Source organism: Ascaphus truei, chromosome 10 (assembly GCF_040206685.1).
Source record: "Ascaphus truei isolate aAscTru1 chromosome 10, aAscTru1.hap1, whole genome shotgun sequence".
Classification (NCBI taxonomy): domain Eukaryota; kingdom Metazoa; phylum Chordata; class Amphibia; order Anura; family Ascaphidae; genus Ascaphus; species Ascaphus truei.
In genome coordinates this window covers 5,360,512-5,383,811 of record NC_134492.1, presented here as the reverse complement: position 1 = coordinate 5,383,811, position 23,300 = coordinate 5,360,512, and the positions used below count along the sequence as shown (strand labels likewise).

General features: G+C 49.4%; 1 protein-coding gene across 1 annotated transcript in view; it reads right to left on the bottom strand.

Annotated features, from left to right (window-relative positions):
* Positions 1–5,274: 5,274 nt before the first annotated feature.
* Positions 5,275–23,300, bottom strand: part of SYDE2 (synapse defective Rho GTPase homolog 2) — a gene marked incomplete at its 5' end in the record, with an annotated part of 65,346 nt that continues 47,320 nt past the window's right edge. The window contains 3 exon segments of the mRNA XM_075615631.1: positions 5,275–8,975; positions 13,895–14,126; positions 15,198–15,379. Coding sequence (XP_075471746.1) covers positions 8,494–8,975; positions 13,895–14,126; positions 15,198–15,379 — 896 coding nt within the window.

The following is a 23,300-nucleotide window of genomic DNA, read 5'->3' as shown; positions in this document are numbered from 1 at the left end:
TTGGTTTATGGTGCTATGAAGCTGCCTGTGACCCCACGGTTTCAGGGGTAACCAGATGGGTTAAACCTTTGTGTAGCCTGGTTACCCCCTCCCGTCACATGCTCCGTTTCTGTTCACCTGCTTGCTAGGTTGTGTTCAGCATGTCAGGAGAGCACAGAATGCAATCTCACCCTACAACACGAGCTGGAAGCCCATCATGTAACCGCCATGCCATCAAGCACTCAAAGCGTTAACCTCAGATGTTGGAGATTCAGAAAATCATGTTTTTTAACACTAAAAAAAACCCCAAATCACTCCGGAGGGAAAGCAATACTTTGTTTCAGTGTTACTGAGCTACTTTGAATTCAGTGGGTGAGCAAATAGTCTGAATCACAGCAATATGAACTATTGTATTTGCAGAGATTCTTACACACCCCGCTAGCTGTGGCTTTTTTGTAGGGGATGGGAAAGGCTACTTTGTCAGAATATAACTCGAATGCTGATCAACCCTAAGGCCCGGGCCATAGAGGCTTGATCAGAGCGGAGGCGCGCTAACGCTGAGGCTCGCCTGCTTCAGTCAGCGCGATTGCACGGACTTGCAGGCGAGCCGGGGGGAGGTGGTTGGAGGCGGGGCAGTGACGTCGCCCGCGACGCACTGACGTCAATGTCACGGCGCCGACGTCACGGCGCCGTGACGTTGACGCTGCTGTGCAGTGATTAGAGGTTTTCAGCCGACAGCGCGCTGAAAAACAGCTTGGCGCTCGGCTGAAACCTCCAACGCCTCAGCCCGCCTGCGGACGCTCGTGTGAGCCCCCTCTCAAGGCATCCTCATTGAGGATACAGGGGCTCAGCGCGGAGCGTCCGCACGCCTCAGCACGGCTGGTCCATCTATGGACGCAGCCTATTACAGGAGCTTAAAATGACAGAGGTGGCAGTGTGCCTGAAAATGGCAGATATAGAAACACAGTAATATAGGGTCTGAATCTAGGCGCAAAGTTCATCTTTCCTGTCTTGCCTTCAAATACTTTCTGGGCAAGTGACCCATCTATCTGAACAAGCTCCTCACCCCTACCACACGCAGCACTTATCATCTGTGATCTGACTCCAAAAGACTGTTCATGGTCCCAAGGTTCAACAAAGTATCCAACTGCTCCTCCTCCTCTTACCGTGCACCCCAAAACTGGAACAATCTACCGGAGACTCTCACAGCCGCCACCAGTCTAAGTTCTTTCAAATCTAAAGCGGTCTCACATTTAACCTGGTGTGTAACTGTTACATACGCCTGTAATATATATTATCTCTAACTGTGCGTGCAATGTCTTGTATATAATGTATAACCCTGCTCACTTTATGTAACTATGTATTTGTCACCATAACTCTGTGCCCAGAACATACGTGAAAACGAGAGGTAACTCTCAATGCATCACTTCCTGGTAAAACATTTTATAAATAAATAACAGTAATATAGTTAGTTTATTGACAGCTGGACACGGTACGCTGATCTGCTCAGGGCCTATACAGCCAAGCCTTCTTATTTGTTCTGGTGTTGAAGAATCCATTGCAAACTTCTAGTTGAACAAGAGTTCTAAGAAATTTGTTGAGAAAGTGAATTTTTCCCTTCTCCATTCATGGTCCAGCTGTGCGCCCCTATCTGCTGTCCAAAAGGAGGATCACAAGGTAACAGGTGTTGACCATTGTACTATAGGACCCAGAATAGTTGGGGAAGGGAGTCCTCCCATACTAACCATGAGTTTCAGCCGCTCGGTGTTCCGTCTCCATCAGATTCAGGGCATTAATACCCGTGTCACACGGAGTGACATGGGAGAGTATGAACCGTAATATTTCAAGCGAATCCAGTAGCTATTAAACACCTTTGTACCACGTACGAGCGTCAGACTAACACCGCCATGTACGATAACCATTCAACTCAAGTCAATAAATATTAGCACCCGCAATACCCGATATCAAACGTTCCAAAGCAAAAGGGGAATGGGTCACACGGACCCGGTTAGTTTAATCTGAATCATTGCAGTTTAAAAAATACTGAAGGTCCAAGTATGTGCTTTTAGTCATGAAAAGTAACCCCTTAACTTATGGACGAATACAACATTCTGTACAAATATTTGGTACCATTACCTTTGATGCAGCTAGAGGGTCCCACACATGAATGCCGCATGCATCCAATGATTGTGCAATTTCTGCAAAGCTCTCACATTTTGCCATTTTAGCAATGGTCCAATGCAAGTTATCAAAACTACAACATATACCAACACGGTCCAAGAATAATATTTTAATTTCCCTATTTCCTGTGTATCTTAAATTTCTGTTATTTTTAGTCTACCATAAATGTTAATTGCCATAAAAAACAGCTTTACAGCAAGAAAATGTATCAGTTTCTCAGTTTTAAAAGCACTTTCAGTAACTCCGTATGTATAAACAAAGGGCCATATTCAGTACGTTTCCGTGGCCTACACACAAACTAACAAGCTACACATATAGGCTCAACAGCAGCAGCCTTGTTTAACAACCAACAAGAGGCCATATAATGAGCATATCTGGGCAGAGATGCAACACCTAATGAGGGCAAACATTAGTGAATATTAGGTTTAAAAGCTCCTGCTTTCCGGCGTTGCAGATTGGGCTACGTTAGGTCCGAAACGCGTAGGAGGTTCCTGTTGTTGTTCCCCAAGGGGGTTACCTGTCTTCCTGCATGCACGAATAAAGAATAGCAGTTTTATCCTACACCTGGCTCTCTGGCTGTGCGCCATTGGTCTTCTTCTTCTACGTTATAAACCAGGGCTGTTCTGACCCCTGTATGGTTTTTCTTTGCCTTAGATTCAGTTGTTACTGTGTAACTTACACAGCTGGCTTCTCAGCCTGTTGTCTTGGCAACCTCCCCCCTTTACTCCTGTGAGTTAGACTGCCCCTCCTCCCCTTGCTATTTGGTTCAGGCCCTGTTGTATTTCCTCTAGGATTATAATATATCCTTTCTCTTTCAAAGTTGGCCTCCCTGCAGCTCAGTACGCACTCCGTTTCCATGGTAAAGTTATTGTTATTTACCTATCCCATTTGCAATTACTAGTCCCCCTTTCCTTCCATTGTTCCCATTCCCCTGCATTATATTCCCTCAGTACTTTTTTTCCCCTTTTTATTTCTGTTTTGGGCCCAATAAACACTTCAGAATATAAAAGGCCTCTTTCTTTGTATGGTATATGGGATGGAGTTAAGCTGCCGGTCTCTACTCACCAGAGTGAGCCTGGGACAGAACCAGTGCTACTTCCGTCTCATGGCTGACATGGTGTGACGTTGTCTTTACTTTAATCCAGGCGGAATCACAGATTAATAAAACACTTAAGTGACATTGAGAAACTATATAACGGCTTGTTTACTGTTGCAAAATTAGGGGTTCACTGATGATTAGCTAAATAGCAACATTACAATGAACTTGTGCATGTACAAATAAGCTGAAGCTCATTCAGATATTGTCAGTGGCGGATTTCCCATCAGGTCTGGGCCAAGGCGACAAAAATGTCCGCCCCCATATATTTTTGCCGCGCTCTCGGCCTGATGGGAAGTCACTTAGCTGTTGCGGTCGCCTCCTTACCTGATGCCCTCCTCCTCATGAACCGCAACGTCACCAAAGTGACGTCACATGGCGTCCCGTTGCAATGTCAAATTACGCCATGTAACCATGGCAACGCGACGCCATGTTCGTGACGTTGCTATGGTTCAGAAGGAGGGGGGCGGCAGCAAGGTGGCAACAGTTAAGTGCCACGGGGCGGCGGATTTTCAAATCCGCAGCTGGATATTGTTTATTATGCACGAAAGCCGTGGTTTTGAACAATTTTTCTCTCGGGAACCCATAATCAGTGTTCAGTTGCTGAGGCACCCCCACAACAGGACAGTGACCGGAAAAAGGGGTGTCAGGGTGTCGCAGAAGGCACGCAACAGGACAGAACAAACATACACACAGACGTCTCTTTCTGGGCACTTGCTGCTGCCTCCTCTGCTTGGCCACACCTGCAGGCTCCTGACTCCACCTCCTGATTGGATGCTGCTGGGTAATGCAGCCAATCAGGAACAAGGAAACTGTCCAGCCCCCTAGCAACTGCCCTGCTCTGGGAGAATAGGGGAATCCAGCGGCCCCTTCTCATCCTCTCACGGAACCCTCCCACGGAACCCCAGGGCAGGGCCGTGGAACCCTCTCATGGAACCCCAGGGCAGGGCCGTGGAACCCTCCCACGGAATCCCAGGGCAGGGCCGTGGAACCCCAGGGCAGGGCCGTGGAACCCTCTAGTGGAACTCCAGGGCAGGGCCGTGGAAACCCAGGGCAGGGCTGTGGAACCCTCTAGTGGAACCCCAGGGCAGGGCCGTGGAACTCTCTAGTGGAACCCCAGGGCAGGGCCGTGGAACCCTCTCTTGGAACCCCAGGGCAGGGCTCTGTGGCCCCTTCTCATCCTCTCACGGAACCCCAGGGCAGGGCTCCACGGCCCCTTCTCATCCTCTCACGGAACCCCAGGGCTCTGTGGCGCCTTCTCATCCTCTCACGGAACCCCAGGGCTCTGTGGCCCCTTCTCATCCTCTCACGGAATCCCAGGGCAGGGCTCTGTGGCCCCTTCTCATCCTCTAACGGAACCCCAGGGCTCTGCGGCTCCTTCTCATCCTCTCACGGAACCCCAGGGCTCTGTGGCCCCTTCTCATCCTCTCACGGAACCCCAGGGCAGGGCTCCACGGCCCCTTCTCATCCTCTCATGGAACCCCAGGGCAGGTCTCTGTGGCCCCTTCTCATCCTCTCACGGAACCCCAGGGCTCTGCGGCCCCTTCTCATCCTCTCACGGAACCCCAGGGCTCTGCGGCCCCTTCTCATCCTCTCACAGCACCCCAGGGCTCTGTGGCCCCTTCTCATCCTCTCACGGAACCCCAGGGCAGGTCTCTGTGGCCCCTTCTCATCCTCTCACGGAACCCCAGGGCTCTGTGGCCCCTTCTCATCCTCTCACGGAACCCCAGGGCTCTGCGGCCCCTTCTCATCCTCTCACAGCACCCCAGGGCTCTGTGGCCCCTTCTCATCCTCTCACAGCACCCCAGGGCTCTGCGGCCCCTTCTCATCCTCTCACGGAACCCCAGAGCTCTGTGGCCCCTTCTCATCCTCTCACGGAACCCCAGGGCTCTGCGGCCCCTTCTCATCCTCTCAGGGAACCCCAGAGCTCTGTGGCCCCTTCTCATCCTCTCACGGAACCCCAGGGCGGGACAAACTCAAAATGGCTTTTAAATACAAACAAAAATAAGAGTAAACAGTTTACCAGATTGTGTTTTAATGTAACAGTTGTAGAATACAAGAAAAACATAATATATATTTATATATAAATTACAATGTATAAAATACGTTTTATGAAGCATTTAATATAGGTGGAGGTTGCACATGTCAATAATAACACAACTGAGTTCACATTGTATTGTGTAAACAAAAACTTAAGATCTGCACTATTTTACCAATGTGTGAACTGTAATGCATTGTATTTGAAGCAACATTAAAAACGATACAACCAGGTATGTAAATATGTTACAGATCCAAAAACTTCAAATGTTTTACTATAAAATAGCAATAGCTGCTTTAAAAAAACATAGGTTTTCAATGACGTACAAAAATAGATATCGGAAGTTAAGTTTTAAAATGTACATATATCTTAACTTCTTTGCAGCAGCAGAAATGTACTGCACGTGGCAATGAAATGCGTGGAACACTGGCGGAAGAAACGGGCGATTTAAACGTGCGGTCCCACCGAGCAAGCGCCCGTTACTTTCCCTTTTCAATTGCAAAACCCTCCATTCATTTTCGGTTTTACAGAACGATTGATGGAATACGATGAAGGAACCGAGAATCAGCATAAAATATACAATGTGCAAATCCGAGGCGGGCAACGCCAGTCCTCAAGGGCCACCAGCAGGTCAGGTTTTAAGGATATCCCTGCTTTAGTACAGGTGGCTCAATCAGTGGCTCAGTCGAGGACTGCATCACCTGTGCTGAAGCAGGGATATCCTGAAAACCTGACCCCTTGAGGACTGGCGTTTCCCACCTCACCTTTGCAGTATTCATTCTTCTTTTGGTATATCAGGCCAAACTATGAAACGAAACATATCCGAACGTTAAGTAGCGTTTGTAACCCGCCTGACTTAACAGCTGGATTGCTTTCTGCTTATTGTCACCCGGATACATATTGCCAGGTGGGACTGCACCTTTAAAGTCAGAGAATTCACAATATAAAAACAAAGACTTTTCTGCACAAGGAGATTCATTTTCACAACACTTATTTAAAGATTTCTATTTACATATTTATTCTTTTTTTCAATAGCCACCTGAATTAGGTAGTCATCAAATCCTCTTCAGAAAGATTCTTTATGTACTTTACATGAAGATTCCAGGTACCTAGAAATGCCACGTTTGCACTTCTGTACTGATAGATGCTTGTGAGGGCTGCATTTATAATATTATATAGTACATTTTAGGACGATTTTGCATATTCAGACTTTACAAAATAGATTATCAAAATGAGTAGCACAAGTATTGGGGAAAAAAAAGTAGATTACATTGTAACTAGAATTTTCCGTACCATACAGCGCCCCGTCCTGAAGCGCTGGGAGGCGAGAGAAGAACAGGGGAAACAAAAAGGGGTCGAGCTCGGACTTTAGGGACAACCCACAAGGAATTCAGAACTACTTCATTTTCCAAATCAAGGCTGGACATGTGCAGAAACTACAGGCAAAAACACAACGACACATCTCATGGCTGCAAGAGAGGAACGCGACATGTGAAGGACCTGGGGTTACTCGGATAATCAGGAGGAGAACGCGTTTGGTTTGCCCCTTTGGTGCTAGCTGCAATAATCCTGCAGACCTGCCATCTCCGCAGAGAGACTGTTACTTGCGCAATACTTACTTACACACAAGCTGCTTGCAGTTACTTCCTTGCAGGGATTTCAGTGTAACAGCAGCAATGCAGGACCCCATGTGAAGGGCCACGGAATTTAGTAATACTGAGAAACGACTGTGCGGGACGCGTCGCTCAGACGGGCTTACTAACGCTATGTGTTTTCTGCCTCCAGGACAGAATAATGTAAGATTCCAGAACGGTTATCAAAGCAGCAGTACCAGAAATGATCAATGCGCCATATTCCTGACATGTAACGGTTTGATACATGCTCACCTTGTATTTGGCATTCATTTTTTATCCCCTTTGCTGGCAAGGGGGCGTGCAGCGGGTTGCACTGCCGCGGCTTACAGAGCTCTCTGCCAGTGCAGGTTGCATTTCTATTAACACATTCTAAGGCTGCAGCCCCGCTGCCACTGAGCGCTCATGCTTGAGAGCGGTGACATCACCAGCTCGCCAAGCATGAGCGCCGGGTGTCCTGGCTATTTCGCAAGCGCGCGCGGGGGGGCGTTGCGGGCATGTTGAGCACGCTTCAATGTCTCTTTTTTTTTGTTTACTTAAGCGCCAAGCGTGGGTGAGCGTGCGAGCCCGTGCCCGAGAACCCACCGCTTGAGCGGGGACGGGACAATTTCAATTGCCGAAACTAAACTCTGCAAGCACCGCGCGGTCAGCACACTCAGCGCTAGCGTGGCCGCAGCCTTAATGCCTCAGGATTTCAATTACAAAGCAATGAAGATTAACCCAAATGTGTGTGTTTCCTTCTCCCTGGGAGACGCACAGTAGGAGGAGCGTGCTAAAGCCTTAAAGTCTTATTTCAACTTATAAAATTACCATAATGTCCTGTTTGATCAATTTCTATAAATGATTTGAGAGATCTCTTTGCCTGTAACACAAGCAGTGATCCTAGTACCGCTGCTTCAACGTGCTCTCCTGACACACAAACAAAAAACCACAAACCTACAAAAACACTAGTGTTAGAAAAATAGTGTTTACATTTCTGAATCTTTAAATAATGACTTTATAGTGTTAATAAAACAAGAAATGTATTCACTTTGTATTTTTACATATATATTTTGTTTACCCAGGCCGCTGCTGGAGAGATCAGCGACACATTGTTCCACAACGTGTAGGTCCCGATTCCAGAGGAAAATGTACATATCGGCCTTTGCATTGCAAACAGATTACCGAAAGACCGATCGCTATGTATCAATCACTGGCCCGGCGACCATTACCATCCTCTGCGAGGATACGTACCAACCACTGCATGTTCCACGGGAGCCCCGTCCTGCGTTTCCACTGGTCGCAGGAAGAATGGAGACAGACTGACGGCTCTAATACAGGATTATATTAAAAGCTTAAGTGCATTGTATGTCTTACATCCTTTGTACCTTGAAGCAAAGCCGCTCTAGTGTAATGCGCAATTCAAAAACATTTTAAGGCAAAATTGTACCCCAAGGGGTTAAATCAAAATTATTCTTCTAATAAGAAGAAACAGTTATAATAGAATGTCACGGAATGACGAAGCAGCGCAGATAGTGACGGTCGCTGGAGAGTCCTCGCTTGGCTTCTGGCGCTAAGCGGACTCCGTGTTAAAAACGAACGTTCACTTTGTTTTTGTTCAGCTCCCTCTCCAGGTTTCCGATCAATGTGTCGATGCTTTCTTGCAGGTCGTGAAGGTTCACACCTTGTTCCTCCGACACGTCTCCCTCCTCGAGCGCTAGGAAAGCTTTCAGCGAATGTTCTTTGGGTATTGCATGCGGGCTCACGTTATCTGCCTCTGTCCTGACTCCGTCAACCCGGTTCTCAACTTCTTCCGGGGGAACGTCGTCATAACCTGCTTCCTGCGGGTTTTCTTTTGGGCTTTTAAAGTAGCTTCCCTCGCAGCTGCTCCAGTCTCCGGCGTAGCGGTTACTGGAGGGACTGTCCAGTCTGGCGACTCTCGGCCTCAGCACCCCCGACATTTCTGTGCTGCTCAAGTTGAGCATCTGTGGTCGTTTCTTCCTCCGCAGATGGGGCTGCAGTTCGGCCGACGTGGAGTTTGCGGTCGGTTCTTTGGCAGACACATTTTTCACTGCAAGGCGACAAAATACAAATGTTTTAAAACCTGTCGTTGTTGCTTTACGACAACGTGTGATTTAACTTCCGCGCCAAACAAACATGCCTCTGTAGTTAATGTCTCCATTCATTAAATGTTAAGATAGAAGCGACATCCCGACACAAAAAGTAACACAAACCGATTTATAAATTAAATCTTTATTTTAAAATAAAATATATATGTTAATCTCCTGCCCCAATTATCCGAAGGTTCAGAACTTCAATCGTTCGGAGAGAGAAACAATGTAAATATTAATAAAGTATATATATATATATGTTTTATTTATATAATGATTCTTCTGTGCTAGAATCTATATACATATACACACATATATATGCATATATATACACACACACACACACACACACACACACACACACACACACACACACACACACACACACACACGTAAAATATTAGCAACGCAAACAAAAATCACAGTTAAAAATAAATATTACAATATAAAAAAAGCTGGCAGCGTAGTGGTTAAAACGCAAGAAACAAAGCGCGGCGTGAATTCCACGTGCTTATTAATACCGTGCCATGATGCGCGCGCCCCCCCCCCCCCCCGTGCTCGGCCTTCCCTGCAATTGGTGGCTCATTCCTTGGAAACAGGCCATGGACATTGGAGCAAACCCGTGCTAAAGCATGTTGCAGATTGTTACCTGAGCATTGATTACACAGCCGCTAACTAACCGTCTCTTCTTTATCGGCTTCCTATGGTAAACAGCACAAACTGTTTTATTTCCTCATTTTCTTGGCAAATACTCACATCTGTAATATTTGTTCCTGCCATGTGCCCTCCCTACAAATAAAAGGGCTGATAGGGAGCGTGTGGCACCGAGCTGCACGGAGCCAAGAGCTTCTAACCCCTTTGGCGCTGAAGTGGGTAATGCCTGACAGAGCAGGGCACTGCCAGCCCTCCACACTGCCAGCCCCCCGCACTGCCAGCCCTCCGCACTGCCAGCCCCCCGCACTGCCAGCCCTCCGCACTGCCAGCCCTCCACACTGCCAGCCCTCCACACTGCCAGCCCCCCGCACTGCCAGCCCCCCGCACTGCCAGCCCCCCGCACTGCCAGCCCTCCCGCACTGCCAGCCCTCCGCACTGCCAGCCCTCCACACTGCCAGCCCTCCACACTGCCAGCCCCCCGCACTGCCAGCCCTCCGCACTGCCAGCCCCCCGCACTGCCAGCCCTCCGCACTGCCAGCCCTCCACACTGCCAGCCCTCCGCACTGCCAGCCCTCCGCACTGCCAGCCCTCCGCACTGCCAGCCCTCCACACTGCCAGCCCTCCCGCACTGCCAGCCCTCCGCACTGCCAGCCCCTCCGCACTGCCAGCCCTCCGCACTGCCAGCCCTCCACACTGCCAGCCCCCCGCACTGCCAGCCCCCCGCACTGCCAGCCCTCCGCACTGCCAGCCCTCCGCACTGCCAGCCCTCCGCACTGCCAGCCCTCCGCACTGCCAGCCCTCCGCACTGCCAGCCCTCCGCACTGCCAGCCCTCCCGCACTGCCAGCCCTCCGCACTGCCAGCCCCCCGCACTGCCAGCCCTCCCGCACTGCCAGCCCTCCGCACTGCCAGCCCCCCGCACTGCCAGCCCTCCCGCACTGCCAGCCCTCCGCACTGCCAGCCCTCCGCACTGCCAGCCCTCCGCACTGCCAGCCCCCCGCACTGCCAGCCCCCCGCACTGCCAGCCCCTCCGCACTGCCAGCCCCTCCGCACTGCCAGCCCTCCGCACTGCCAGCCCCCCGCACTGCCAGCCCCTCCGCACTGCCAGCCCCTCCGCACTGCCAGCCCCTCCGCACTGCCAGCCCCTCCGCACTGCCAGCCCCTCCGCACTGCCAGCCCCTCCGCACTGCCAGCCCCTCCGCACTGCCAGCCCCCCGCACTGCCAGCCCTCCGCACTGCCAGCCCCTCCGCACTGCCAGCCCCTCCGCACTGCCAGCCCCTCCGCACTGCCAGCCCTCCGCACTGCCAGCCCTCCCGCACTGCCAGCCCCTCCGCACTGCCAGCCCTCCCGCACTGCCAGCCCTCCGCACTGCCAGCCCCCCGCACTGCCAGCCCCTCCGCACTGCCAGCCCCTCCGCACTGCCAGCCCCTCCGCACTGCCAGCCCCTCCGCACTGCCAGCCCCTCCGCATTGCCAGCCCCTCCGCACTGCCAGCCCCCCGCACTGCCAGCCCTCCGCACTGCCAGCCCCTCCGCACTGCCAGCCCCTCCGCACTGCCAGCCCTCCGCACTGCCAGCCCTCCCGCACTGCCAGCCCCTCCGCACTGCCAGCCCTCCCGCACTGCCAGCCCTCCGCACTGCCAGCCCTCCGCACTGCCAGCCCCTCCGCACTGCCAGGCCTCCCGCACTGCCAGCCCTCCGCACTGCCAGCCCCTCTGCACTGCCAGCCCTCCGCACTGCCAGCCCTCCGCACTGCCAGCCCTCCGCACTGCCAGCCCCTCCGCACTGCCAGCCCTCCCGCACTGCCAGCCCTCCGCACTGCCAGCCCTCCGCACTGCCAGCCCCTCCGCACTGCCAGCCCTCCCGCACTGCCAGCCCTCCCGCACTGCCAGCCCTCCCGCACTGCCAGCCCCTCCGCACTGCCAGCCCTCCCGCACTGCCAGCCCCTCCGCACTGCCAGCCCCTCCGCACTGCCAGCCCTCCCGCACTGCCAGCCCTCCCGCACTGCCAGCCCCTCGCACTGCATCGCAGAAAGGCTGCGGAACGCAGAGAAATCGGGCTCTCTTATTCACGCGCCTTTTTTCATATCATTACATTTAGGATCAAATATTCAAATGTTTACGTGAGGAGGGGAATTAAAAGCCTGTCATTTCAATCCACCCCCTGGGAAGTTTCAGGACTCAGTATCTCAGCAACGAATATGGCACAAATATACCAAAACAGGGTTCAATAGTTTGGAGAGTAGTTCCCCTCCCCCTCCTCTCCCCATCCCCCTCCTCTCCCCCTCCTCTCCCCTCCCCCCTCCTCTCCCCCGCCACTTTACGAACTTCCACCATCTCAGCACAATTTGCCCACGTGCTTGGTTTTATTCATCAACAAAAGTCTTTTTGTTTCTAAAGACGTTAAGATGGAAAAGGCCAATGTTAATGATAACACCAGAGCCGCACTGCGCAGAATACACTGCGCAGAATACACTGCGCAGAATACACTGCGGCTTTGTTTCACGGAACATTATTTGAGTGAAATGTACAGGATTTGTAAGGACACACGCAGGACGGTGGCACGGGGCCGCTGTGTGACAGAAGTCTTCACATGATCTGCTTGGGAAGCGCTCAGGTTACTGATAGCAGAAAATCTACGCAAAGCAATTTGTACCTGCAGAGAAATGTGTATAATTATCCCCAGAATAGGGCGATGACGCAGCCCGCCGCCCTGCAACCGGAGCGCAGGTGAGAAAACAGGAGTAGAAGGGTCACAAGTTTATTGCAGAAAAAAGGGTTCGGGAGCGCATATAGATTCAGGTATATGTGGAAATAAAAAATACAAAAATAGGCAATACAGCGGGGACGCGCAAACATTCCCCCTGCCTGCTCCCCCCCCCCCCTCCTTACCATGTCTCCTCCCCCCCCCCTCCTTACCATGTCTCCAGCGTCACATGATGCCGCGGGGTCACGTGATGTCACGTTGCCGTTGCAGACAAGGTAAGTGAAGGTACAGGCCTCACGCATACCCCCAGCATTTAATTTAAATGCCATGGGGAAGAGTGAGGGACCTCTGCAACCTCCGCAAACACCCTGAAAAATCGTGCGGCCCCCCCTAGTTTGCGCACCCCCGCAATACAATATGGTGAATTGAACTTGGTGAAAAAACGCCTGCTTGAACCACTCGCGGACCATGTGAGTGCACTGCGTATATTTCTTGCCATTCGTTCTTCGGACCGAGTCCTTCTCAGGAGCAGCGCTACATCCAGCGACTGGATTAATTTTTTTAAACAAATTTGCCTTCTCTTTCCTCACTTATAAATGATATTTGCGCCGGGTCTTCTGTTTGCGCTCACAAGTTTATCGTAATGTCATTTAGAGACATTTACACACCTGAACATTTTGCCAGCATTTGTAACATCTGTATTATATACTTCTTAGGCATTGATTATAGTGGAGACGCATGGCGCGAATAGCGATCACCGACTGCGCACGCGCGAACAGCGAGCACCGACTGCGCACGCGCGAACAGCGAGCACCGACTGCGCACGCACGAACAGCGATCACCGACTGCGCACGCGCGATCAGCGAGCACCGACTGCGCACGCGCGAACAGCGATCACCGACTGCGCACGCGCGAACAGCGATCACCGACTGCGCACGCGCGAACAGCGAGCACCGACTGCGCTGAGCGAACAGCGAGCACCGACTGCGCACGCGCGAACAGCGAGCACCGACTGCGCACGCACGAACGCGCGGCTGGCAAGCACCGATCCTGCATGCGCGGCTGGCAAGGAACGAGCGCGCATGCGCGGCGCAGATAGAAAACTGGGACAGTGGTCCAAAAAGTCAGGACAGAGGCCTAAAAAGCAGGACGTCTGGTAACCCTACAGGAGCAGGACTGCCATCGGGGGGACCCCAGGACAATGAGCCCAGGGGGCCCTTGCTGGCCGAACCCAGAAGATGAACTCGATTGAAAGTACGTTTGCGACTTGCGGGATCGTCCGAGCGTCCAAAGCCCTTTCTCAGCCAGACCACAGGAGAAACAGAACAGATGGGCCCTCTTCCCCCAGCTCAATAGGCCCCACAGATCTCCCCTAACCCCCCCATCCCCCTCAAAACCTCATTGAGCACCGCCCCAACCTGGGGCCCCAGCCCCATACAAGCTGGTGGCGGTCCCGGTCAGAAGTACAAAGCTATGCATCATGACAATGTCACGGAGGAGAATGGGAGGGCTGTCCCGTTACCTGGCCATAGCTGCAGGAGGTAGTGCAGAACCTCAATGTGCTTTTTGAAATCCAAGGCACTAGCGAGCTCTTCTGAGTCGGTGAAGACTCTGTTGTTATGATTGGAGGTTTCCTGCCTCTGGCTCAGCAGGACCGGACCAAAGCACACGGCTAAGTTCTGACAGGTCATCTTGTTCACTTCATGGTAAGAGGCCACCAACTTCAAGTGATCCAGCAGCATCTTCAAGGTTGCCTGGAGGACAAACATACAGGAACGTTGTTACCCATGTGATTACATTGATGCTCACTAAATCTCTGTGGAGATATACAAGTCCTTTGTGCTACAGTACATGGACAAATTATACATATGTGAGATCTAATGACTATCTGATGCAGTAATCCAAAAAAGTCATTTCCTTAAAAAAAAAAAAAAAAAAAAAAAAAATATTCAGGTATTGAAGAGCAAGTAGAACATTTTGAAATAAAATCGTATTGCCAGTACATTTTTCTTGTGTTTCTAATTACTTTAAAAAATGCATTTAGTCAAATTGGCTTTTTGTAAGCAAGAAATGTTTTCAGTTCTGTTCCATCATTGTATTTTAGATATTTAATCTCATATATTTCATCTCATATCTATTTTATAGGCTGGGGAGCGGAGGGCCCTTCATTTCCAGCTCTGAGAATCGCTCAGCGGAGTGACCAGTATAACTTTCTGGTTTCTCCAGGGGATTTAAATTGCCATCCAATAGGAAGCCTCAACAGATGACATTGCAACTTCCTATTGGCCCATGGAACCTGCGATATTTTGCTTCCCCTGGAAGGAGATTTAAGCAGCAACTACAGTGGCTACAGTGAGTAGCTCAGGAGCCGGGGGAGGGAAGAGTCCTGCTTCCAATCCTGAGGGGAGGGGGACTGCGGCTTTAATAGGTTCCAGGAGGAAATGAGAAGGTGATGTACACTCCTCGTGATCTTCCCGATCATCGGATAAGAAGCAGCTCTGCCTTTGCCACTGATTGATCACGTTCTAGTCTATAGAATTCTCTTTACCGCACAAGAGATGAAGTGTGCACTTTTATACAAGGACACTTCTGTACGGAAAAGCAGCAACTATATATCCCACTAGAGTGTCAGCTCTCGGGATCAGGACCTTCATTACATCTCTGTATGTGTTTGTGCCTGTTCGTCCTCATTTGTATTTGACCGTTTATGTAATATACATCTCTCTGTGTCCGCTGCGGAATAATGCAGGCGCATTACAAATAAACTCTCATAGTAATAATAGTATCACCATTGGCAAAAGCAATATGTTGATATCATGGCTTACCCGCTCCACGTCAGACAGGCAGCCCAGGAGCCCGACAGTATGCACAGAGTCTGTGAAATCGTTCTCGCAGCCGTGTGCAGTTATTCTCAAGGGTTTATCGACCATCGCATGTAACACGGCTTCGTATAAATGTTTTGTAATCAAAGGGGAAGGCAGTTCTCTTAAATAGTCCTTTAGAACACCTAGGAGAGTAGGGAAAGAATTTATCATTTAAAAAAATCAAAAGTATAATGTTTATTAAATGAAGTGTTCTTAACATGGTGCGAGTTTTACATCTCTGCCAGACAATGCTACACTGCCATACAGGTCATTCCAAGGAGGAGCCTCTCACTGAAATGTACCATAAACATGAAATAAAACAGAAAAAAGTGGGAAAAAAATGCACAAGAAAATAATGCACGTAAAATAAAGTGTAAAAAAAAATGGTGAAAAGTTTAGAGCTCAAAAACAAACAAAAATACAAACACAAGCAGTTGTGTTTATTCAACATACAGGATCACCCAATTCTGTATTTTGAATCAACACAACTGATTGTTTGAGGCGGCCTGTTAAGTGCGTCGTTTCTGTATCGACTTTAGCCCGAAGCACTCCGGCAAATGTTCATCACAACCGTGAGTGCGCCTTTTACTGTGTGACACACACACACTTCATTTTGATAGATAGCTATACACACACACACACACACACACACACACACACACACACACACACACACACACACACACACACACACACACACACACACACACACACTATTATATGTATATAGTCTTTTACTGTGTGACACGCACACACTTAATTTTGATAGTTATATACACACACACTATTATATTTATATAGCCTTTTAATAATTCTTTGTACAATGATTCTTCCCGTAAATGTTGATACTGTAATGCTATATCATCACATATTTGTAATGAGGCAGAAATAAGCCGTGTTACATTTTCTATGTTTTACCCATATCCTGTGTAAGTGGAAGGACAGAAAAAGCACTGGTCCTGGGAATCACTGGCGTACAGACCCCCCAACTTAGAAATATATACTGTGCACACACCAGTCGCTTTGTCCGAACAGCTTGCAAACTGTTTCATCGCAGGCCCAACCTCTGCAGCTTCACCGCAGATAAAATAACTTTTCATCATTGAAACGTTGTGTGTGTGTGTATAAAAACACCTCTAAATACTCGGGAGGAGGAATACTCCCGTGGGATCAAAAGGTTTATTAGATCTGTTTTCATTTAGTTGTGTGACCCCCACGGATATAATGTTAATAAGGTTTTGAGGTTCAACCAATGGTTGCATAAGGCTGCGGCCAGGCAGGGAGCGAGCACGCCGGTGCTCGTGTGCGGTGTCGTCACGCGCCCTGCTCGGCCGTGAAATTTGTGGACAGCTAGGTACGTACGTACGCGGGGGGCGTGTTGTGGGGTGCAGCCATGACGTCACGGAGCAGGTTTGCCCTCATTGGGCGAACGTGCATGCGCAGGCGCTCGCTCACGCTGGCCACACTCATTGCAGCAATGTGTTTCATCGCGGCCAGCGCGAGCGCCCGCTCAGCACTACCCTGGCCGAGGCATAAGACAAGCAACAGAGCTCTGCTCAGCATTCACACACAGGTACAATAGGTACAGCACCACAATAACGGCTGGCTAAATAGTTAAAGATGCCAAGAAAGCTATAAATAACCTTTACAGCCTCAGCACGACTTCCGTGTGTCGTTATTTACATCACTTGTCACCGTATAGTGCGGCTGGCTGAAAAATTCTTCTCCTATTAGTCACCTGGACAGCGAGCGGCCTTCCTGTTCAGGGATAATCTAATCCCCACATCTGGCCCAGGGCAGGAGACGGCACACGGCTAACAACGCTGTTATTATAACAATAAATACCCCAGTCACTTTAACACACAACTCCATTTGGAACAGAGTACTTGACTCTGGGTGACCTGCTACTTTAAATAACCCCATTTTTAATCTTATGACAGGCCGCTGCAGGAAATGGGAGAGCCAAAAAAGTCACCGTGTTAAGTAGAAGCCCATTGGGGGGGGGGGGAGCAGCTGTTCCCCGTCTAACCCCCTCCCCCTCTGTGTAATGTGGTGCAGAACCAAACAGCACTGGTGAGGTTCATTTCTCAGCGGGACACGTAATGGGCTTGGGTCTCTAACACACGAAGTAACCCGACTGACCACGATATGTGTTTCCATCTGCACGTGAGTAACTTACAAGGCCCTGGAGGACTTCAGACATATGCACAGAAATGTAACGCCAAGAAATTCTTCCCCGTGTCATGTTTTGACATGAGGAGAGCGCGGAGATCCCACACAAGCAACTGAAGGCAGGGTTTAAGTCATGCTTGACCACTCCGTATAATATACAGGCAGGCCTCGTTTTACAACGCTTCGCTTTACAACGAATGGCTTATCCAACGCTATGCAATGCATACCTATGTTCATTTTTACAACGCCAAAACGGCTTAACCAACGCTCTTACGACGCTTTGCAACGTTGTGTATGTGTGTATATATATACACATTCACATAAACAACGTTGCAAAGCGTCATAAGAGCGTATATATATAATATAATATTATATAATATGTTATTATATAATAATGTTATATTATATATATAATACAGTATATACACTATATACACTATATAATTTATGTGTGTGCTGCAAATCTTATTGCCTGCATAAAATATTAGGTGTATTTTAGTGTTAAAAATGCCTTCAGGAACGGAACCTTTCATTTAAACGGTGTTCCTATGGGAAAACGTGTTTCGCTTTACAACGCCATTTTGAGTAACGCATTGTGTCGGATAACCGAGGACTGCCTGTACACCTGCATTATCCCAGTTTCACATGTCTGGTAATTAACTGGAACATTTTGTCGAGGGAAAGGGAGAGAGAAAGCAGGAGAGAGAAGGGGGGAGGAGAGGGGGGAGGGGAGAGAGGGGGGAGGGGAGAGAGGGGGGAGGGGAGAGAGAGAGGAGGGGGAGGGGAGAGAGAGGAGGGGGAGGGAGAGAGAGGAGGGGGAGGGGGGAGAGAGGAGGGGGAGGGGGGAGAGACAGGTGGGGGGGGAGAGGAGCGTTTGGAGGGAGAGAAAGGGGAGAGAGGGGGAGAGAGGAGAGAAAGAGAGGGGGTGGGGGGGGGAGAGAGAGGGGGTGGGGGGGAGAGAGGAGGGGGAGAGAGAGGAGGGGGAGAGAGAGGAGGGGAGGGGGAGGGGAGAGAAAGAGAGAGGGAGGCGGAATAGAGAGATGGGGGGAGAGAGCTGGGGGGGGGGCAGAGAGGGGGGGCAGAGAGCGAGGGGGACCGAGAGCGGGGCGACAGGGAGCGGGTCGACAGGGAGCGGGGGTTGGGGCGACAGAGAGCGGGGGATAGACAGAGAGCGACATAACACCTTTTTGGCTTTGTTCACAGATGAAATAAACCAGTTTGCACACACATGGGCCACAGAACGCGGCTTGCACACACGTGGGCCACAGAACACGGCTTGCACACACGTGGGCCACAGAACACGGCTTGCACACACGTGGGCCACAGAACACGGCGTGCACACACGTGGGCCACAGAACACGGCTTACACACACGTGGGCCACAGAACACGGCTTGCACACACGTGGGCCACAGAACACGGCTTGCACACACGTGGGCCACAGAACACGGCTTGCACACACGTGGGCCACAGAACACGGCTTGCACACACGTGGGCCACAGAACATGGCTTGCACACACGTGGGCCACAGAACACAGCTTGCACACACGTGGGCCACAGAACACGGCTTGCACACACGTGGGCCACAGAACACGGCTTGCACACACGTGGGCCACAGAACACGGCTTGCACACACGTGGGCCACAGAACAGCAGTGTCCATGCATCCGAAAACGGGAAGTGTTGAATTTATAAGACCCCAGGAATGGACCAATAAATACATACAACCTGGTGATGGGAGAGCGGGAACACAGCCGTTCTGGGGACATTTTGTGGTGAAAACTTTGGCGATTCACAATTTATTCTGGAAAGTACTTAAAGAACATTCCATCAGCGTATTATATGGCCAGGAAGCAAAACGGGTCGCAGGAGAACGAGCGCTGGCCATATGGAGAGACATATGGGAATTCTATAGGTGGGGGTTATAGTGTGAAATGTAAGTTTAATAGGAACAAATACCCAATATAACGGTGCTTTTGTTAGATGGCCCTAATGGAAACAAGGCGGGAATAATTTAACACGATCTGACATATGAAGCCGGTTTTAATGGTTATGGATCATTCCTAAATGCAGCGTGCAGAATGAGAAAAGGACATTTCCTACAAGAATAAAAATGGACATAGCAATTTAATGTGTATGTTTAAATAATACCTCCAATGTGCCAATCACGGGGCAAAGAGAGCAGAAACGGTGCCTTGCACCTTCATTTAGTGAGTGCTGTGAGCAAATCCGTGACCATCACTCGGGTTTAAACCCCACTGCCATGTGGGTGCCTGGTTATAAACATGTCACCTCGGGAACAGCCACTCATAGGGCGAGAGGTGCCGGGAAAAGAGAAAATGGCACGCAGGATCTAGCAGAAAGGCCTTTATTTCTTTAGCTGGAGGTATGAGTGCCAAATAAAAGAACTGCTAATCCCCAAAAGCCTGACAGAAATACCATCTGTGTTTGTTCTCTAACAAAGCGAGACTTGTTACTAGAGTCAGTGCAGGCGCTGCACGGTTCTCCCTGGGACCTCGCGCGGACCTGCATGGCTGAACCACGTGTGAGATATGGCAGCTTTCTTACAAGTCATTAAAGGGAATCCTCTTTTCTAGAACCGCTCCAGCGCCGAAGGGGCCAGCGGCACACTGCGGCAGGACCCCTGTGGGACAAAGCGCTTTGAAGCATCACCGCGTGTCTGTAAAATGTATGGGAAAGTATGCAGCGGGATACATTGTTCTACATTTATTGTATGTTTGTTGAGCACATGTTGGAACAAACACCTTTCTAATGTCACTTTAAAATTGTATAAAAAAACGGGATTTTTTTCATGTATTTTTTTTTAAAGCTGGGAATATGCCAATTATTCAGATTTACCCTGCGGTGCTAGTAATATAGAGCAGAAAGTGATATATACTAAAAAGGGCAGGAGTGGGTTCAGAACGGCTCTATAACTGCGTATATATCTCAAACCGCTCGCCCACATGGCAGCTCTAATCTCTTCCTGTTCCCTCTAAGGACGACCAATTCCCGGAGGGAAATTACAGCGGGCGGGAACGAAGCAAGCACCTGATCTACTAAAAAATATATTCCGCACCCGTCTACTTCACGGAGACCGCTTGTGTTTAGGGATACGGAGTATCCAGAAATAAATAATAATAATTACATATACATATTCAAAATGTTTTCCACAATCAAACCAGTTACCATTCCTCATCAGCTTCGTGTAACTACGTGTAACTTCGTGTAACTTCGTGTAACTACGTGTAACTACGTGTAACTTCGTGTAACTACGTGTAACTTCGTGTAACTTCGTGTAACTACGTGTAACTTCGTGTAACTTCGTGTAACTACGTGTAACTTCGTGTAACTACGTGTAACTACGTGTAACTTCGTGTAACTACGTGTAACTACGTGTAACTTCGTGTAACTACGTGTAACTTCGTGTAACTACGTGTAACTTCGTGTAACTTCGTGTAACTACGTGTAGCTTCGTGTAACTACGTGTAACTACGTGTAACTTCGTGTAACTTCGTGTAACTACGTGTAACTTCGTGTAACTACGTGTAACTACGTGTAACTTCGTGTAACTACTTGTAACTACGTGTAACTTCGTGTAACTTCGTGTAACTTCGTGTAACTACGTGTAACTTCGTGTAACTTCGTGTAACTACGTGTAACTACGTGTAACTTCGTGTAACTACGTGTAACTACGTGTAACTTCGTGTAACTACGTGTAACTTCGTGTAACTACGTGTAACTACGTGTAACTTCGTGTAACTTCGTGTAACTACGTGTAACTTCGTGTAACTACGTGTAACTTCGTGTAACTTCGTGTAACTTCGTGTAACTACGTGTAACTTCGTGTAACTACGTGTAACTTCGTGTAACTTCGTGTAACTACGTGTAACTACGTGTAACTACGTGTGACTTCGTGTAACTTTGTGTAACTACGTGTAACTACGTGTAACTTCGTGTAACTACGTGTAACTACGTGTAACTTCGTGTAACTACGTGTAACTTCGTGTAACTTCGTGTAACTACGTGTAACTTCGTGTAACTACGTGTAACTACGTGTAACTACGTGTAACTTCGTGTAACTACGTGTAACTTCGTGTAACTACGTGTAACTACGTGTAACTTCGTGTAACTTCGTGTAACTTCGTGTAACTACGTGTAACTACGTGTAACTACGTGTAACTTTGTGTAACTTCGTGTAACTACGTGTAACTACGTGTAACTACGTGTAACTACGTGTAACGTCTGCCATTATAAAGAGGCTGTGCAATATTTACCCATCTAAAGCAATACAAACATGTCCTCCCATTTCTCAACTCCTCCTAGATGACATTTGCCTCGTTAATCGCCTGATAAAGGGATAGTTTAGGACCCAGTGCCCTTTGACCTCTGATAATCTGTCCGCAGTCCTCTGTGCTAAATGAGTCCTGTTGGAGGCTGTGGTTATTTTTGCTGTATTTAAGCTTGCCGGCCCTCACTGACAAGCCCTCCGCTGAATTCTCCTTCACACAACAAGCAAGCAAGCAAAACCCGCCATCCCCTTCATCCATTCCTCATTTTTCAGAACCACTGAGCTGTTACGTGTGCGACATGCTTTACTTGGAATCACATCCACATGGATGAAAGCAGACATGATGCAACGCCGTAACTATGAGCCCTGCACCCAAACCAGCAGGAGACTTTGTTTTGACTCACTGGAGCATTTCTGCATAGGAAATCCATCGCAACCCCCCCCCCGCCCCCAATATATAAAGGGGCTGTACAATCGTGATGTATGTGTGTATGTAACACTTTATCAATTACAGGTGCATTGACTTGTCATTGTACTCCTAGCGGGTAAATTCATTGCATTTCAATCTTAAACTAATACACGGGGTATTTTTCTGCGGAGACCGAGTAAAACAGTTCTTCCAGCCAAGCGACACTTCGTGCTTTGTGCAATGTTGACTTAAATGCCAGAGCTGTGTGTATCTATGTAAACTGTCTATTTGGCATTTTCAGTGTGTACTAAAATCCTCCTAATACAAACACGGTTTCATGCCAGGGTCCCTGCTGCAGCCGCCTGTGAGCGTCTCCCTGAAAGTGCCTCATCTAGTTATTCTGAGGATTATTCTTATTTAACTGGTTTAATTTTACCCTCTCCTCCCAAGTCTGAAGGTTAGAATGCAGGAGGAACAACCGTTTAACCCCGTCGGTGCCTACAAGCACAGCAATAACAGTGTAAGCTGCATACTGGCAAAAACAGAAGGGCATAAGAAATTAATTCAAACATATTCATAGCGGTCAATCCAATTCTTTCCAATCCACCAGCATCCGTATTCACTCACATCCTGATTGCAATATTCCAACCTCCTTCTAATTGCTCTTCTCCCCTACGCTCCATGTAAGGGCCGGTGCCAGCCTCCTTTCCTAACTCCCTTACACCGCTCTGCATCCTCCGCTCCCCGCTACAGGTCTGACCTCTCCCACCCGCAGGCTCCATGTAAGGGCCGGTGCCAGCCTCCTTTCCTAACTCCCTTACACAGCTCTGCATACTCCGCTCCCCGCTACAGGTCTGCCCTCTCCCACCCGCAGTCTACGCTCGGCTTATGATCTACGTCTCTCCACCTCCCTTATTACTTCCTCTCACTCCCACCTCCCATGCTGCACCCCAACTCTGGAATTGTCTGCCACTCACCATCAGGTTCTCCCCTACCTTACATACATTTAAATGTTCCCTAAAATCACACTTTTTCAAGAAAGCCTAACCAACATTTTCCCGACTTCTCTGTTACTGTCACCCAAGAATCGCATACTCGGGGGTCCGAAGCAGGTATCTAAACCCATTCTGACCAACTTCCCCAACACACGCGTCTCACGTCCCCAGCATTTTAGTTTGGAAGCTCATTGAGGCAC